The sequence below is a fragment of the Lycium barbarum genome, chromosome 9, assembly GCF_019175385.1.
Source record: "Lycium barbarum isolate Lr01 chromosome 9, ASM1917538v2, whole genome shotgun sequence".
NCBI lineage: Eukaryota > Viridiplantae > Streptophyta > Magnoliopsida > Solanales > Solanaceae > Lycium > Lycium barbarum.
In genome coordinates, this window is record NC_083345.1 from 84141996 (window position 1) to 84145400 (window position 3405).

General features: G+C 35.9%; 1 protein-coding gene across 1 annotated transcript; it reads left to right on the plus strand.

Moving 5' to 3' along the window:
• Nucleotides 1-326: 326 nt before the first annotated feature.
• Nucleotides 327-2039, plus strand: LOC132609031 (alcohol acyltransferase 9). Its single transcript, XM_060322863.1, has one exon. The coding sequence runs from the start codon at nucleotides 503-505 to the stop codon at nucleotides 1805-1807; it is 1305 nt and encodes a 434-aa protein (XP_060178846.1). The 5' UTR covers nucleotides 327-502; the 3' UTR covers nucleotides 1808-2039.
• The last annotated feature ends 1366 nt before the right edge of the window (nucleotides 2040-3405 follow it).

The following is a 3405-nucleotide window of genomic DNA, read 5'->3' on the forward strand; positions in this document are numbered from 1 at the left end:
TTCTGGATTTTTTGATAAAATTTATAAAATTAGCCCTAGGCCAAAAGCCTAGTGGACTTTTATTAAAAAAAAAAAAAAAAAAAAAGAAATGTTAAATTTTCTGTGTGCCATTCATTTTACTTGAAAAAGTAGTTAAAACCAATTTTTCAAACATAAAAAACTCAACTTCAAGTGAAAGTGAAAAAATTGACTACAATTATAAAGCTAATCAATTTTTATTTTATTTTTAAAAAAGGTTCATTTTTTTTTTTTTTTTTTTGTGTAAGTCCATATATAAATGGGTTGCATAACAATTATATAAACTATAATATCCTCCTTTAAATAATAAGGTACACACCCACATCCTCCGCGACCTCAGCCCCCTACTTGGCCAGAAAAGACCGTACATATTGTATCACTATATATATATATATACACACACATATCTTTATTAGATACTCATATGCATATAATTGCAAATTAGCTTTATTCACATATTGTTCATCACAAGATAGATGCCAAAATGTCAAGCTCTGTTCTTGTAAAAGAAGCAGTTTTAATCACCCCTTCAGAGCCAACCCCAATACAAATTCTCCCACTTTCCGCTTTGGATTCTCAGCTATTTTTGCGCTTCACCATCGAATATTTGCTTGTTTACAAGCCCTCACGCCATGTGTTAGATAAATCGGCTACAGTCATCCGCATCAAGGCAGCACTCGGTCGAGCCCTGACCCCATACTACCCGTTAGCAGGGAGAGTCCGGACTCGAACCAATGGCTCAGGGCTGGAGGTGGTGTGTCGAGCCCAGGGTGCGGCTTTCTTACAAGCCGCATCCGATCTCACTTCGAAAGAATTCGAAGGAGCACCCCGCCACAAAACACAGTGGCGGAAGCTATTGTCGTTACAAGTGACGGACGTCCTTAAAGGGGCCCCACCGTTAGTCGTCCAGCTGACGTGGCTATCCGATGGATCCGCCACGTTAGGGGTCGGGTTCAATCATTGTATATGTGATGGAATTGGTAGTGCTCAGTTTCTCAACTTGTTCGCTGAGTTAGCTACTACCTGTAATACGCAAAAATTCACGGCTCAACCAATATGGGATCGTTTTCTCATGGATCCAAAACCATGTACTAAGCTTTACCAACAAAAAACCACAATAAATCATCCAGAGTTTAAGAAAGTTCCCGATGTTTGTGGCTTTGTTTCAAGATTCTCTCAAGAAAGACTAGCACCCACTTCAGTTACATTCGACAAAAGAAGAGTAAACGAATTGAAGAAACTGACATACAGCCAGTCCTTATACACTTCATTTGAAGTCCTCTCAGCTCATATATGGAAGAGTTGGGCTACATCATTAAAGTTACCACCCAACCAAACACTAAAGCTACTGTTCACCGTTAACATACGTAACCGAGTGAAACCTAGTTTGCCAAGTGGTTACTACGGCAACGGATTCGTCCTAGGATGTGCTCAAGCTTCTGCTAAAGACTTAGTGGAAAGAGGGTTAGGTTATGCAAGTGGATTAATAAAAAGAGCAAAGGAGAGAGTTGACGATGAGTACGTGAGACAAGTGGTGGAATCGGTGAGTTCGAGTGGAACGAGCCCAGACTCAGTGGGTGTGTTGATAATGTCACAATGGTCAAGACTGGGATTAGAGAAAGTTGACATAGGAATGGGGAGGCCAGTTGAGGTAGGACCAATTTGTTGTGATAGGTACTGTATATTATTGCCAGTGTATGATCAGAAGGATTCTGTGAAGGTAAATGTTGCTGTCCCTGCAAGCGCTGTTGATAAATATTTGTATCTTTTAAAAAGCATAGGCACCTGACAAATTTGACAGACGATATATGAAAATTTCAGATGAAATTTCTCGACTTTCACACTCCAAGCTCTTTAATGAGGAGTAGTACCTCTTTTTTGTTTTCGGATTTAATGAGGAGTACTAACATATGTTAGACTTTATGTGTACATCCAAGGAGGGAAAAAAAAGCAGTAAAATATGAAACTGTTGACTGTTGAAATTCTTTTGCTCTGTATATTTGAATCTTATATTTAGGCAATGGCACTTCCCCTGATTTAACCTTTTGTATAAAAATTGTAATTAGTGCTGGAGCATAAGAAATCTTGCTCCAGCCGAGTAGTTGAAGACATCTTTTTGAACACGCAACGCAAACATGCTTTAGGAGAGAGTAATGGTGGTTGTTATCCAATACTCTTTCCGTCTTAATTTATGTGGTGATATTTGATTAGACGTGAAATTACGAATGAAAGTAAGATTTTTAAATGTTTAGATATAAATTAAGTTATAAATATTTATGTGCCGATAAATCATCTCATAAAAAAAATATCATATAAATTGAGATTCGTGATGAAGGAAGTATTAATATGTTTGTGTGGTAACTTTACTATAACAGGAAAAAGGACATATGCCAACGAGAATTCGCAAAATAGAGCAGCACTACTATTACGAGAATTTGCAAAAGAGTCCAATTCTTGGGCCTTGCTAGTAGATTTAGCTTTTGGGCCTGGGAAGAAACTATTTCTGAGGAGGGTCTTTGGGGCCTAGTCTCGAGGATCTGCAGGGGCTTAGATTCGAGGATAAAGGACACAAATGACCGCTGGGCTCAAAATAAATTCACACCCTGATCCAAATTTTCCCAAATAAAAAAAGTAGCCCCTAAACAATTCCCATCCGGTAGCCAAAATCTATAGCAAGCCTTTTGTGGCGACTAAAAGTGACCACAAAAGATTTAAAAAGTCGCCACTAAAGGCTGGCCGGCCCAAGCGTTTTTTTTTTTTTTTAAAAGTCAGACTTTTTGTGGTGAGTCGCCACTAAAGGCCTGCTACAGAAAAATCAAGCTTTTTCGTGGCGAAAAAGTCTCCACTAAAGGTTAAATATCCCAAAACATGTATGATATGTGTATATTTAGTAAGAAATATTTTCAAAAAACTCTGAGACAATTTTTGTATATAATATGTATCATTTGTGTATAAAAATATGTATCAGTACCTATATGTAATGTATAGAAACTGTATAAAATATGAATCACTAAGTTATGTATCATTTTTGTATATGATATGTATCATTTGTGTATGTAATGTGTATTATAGAATAGAAAATTGTATCATTTTTGTATATAATATGTATCATTTTTGTATAGAAAGTGTATATATAATTTCAGCATGTGTATATAAACTGTATCAGTCTTGTATAGAAAGTGTATCATACATATAAAAAATGTATCATAGAAACCGTATCATTGTGGTATATAATATGTATCACTATTGTATATGTAAAAAAAAAATATCATATCATTATGTGTATAATAAATGTATAATTAACGTATAATTTATGTATAATTAATTCCGGCATATGTATATAAACGGTATCATTCTTGTATATAAAGTGTATATATAATTCCAGCA

What these genes read in the sequence shown, in the direction of transcription:
- LOC132609031 (XM_060322863.1), top strand. Translation starts at nt 503, where the DNA reads ATGTCAAGCTCTGTTCTTGTAAAAGAAGCAGTTTTAATCACCCCTTCA.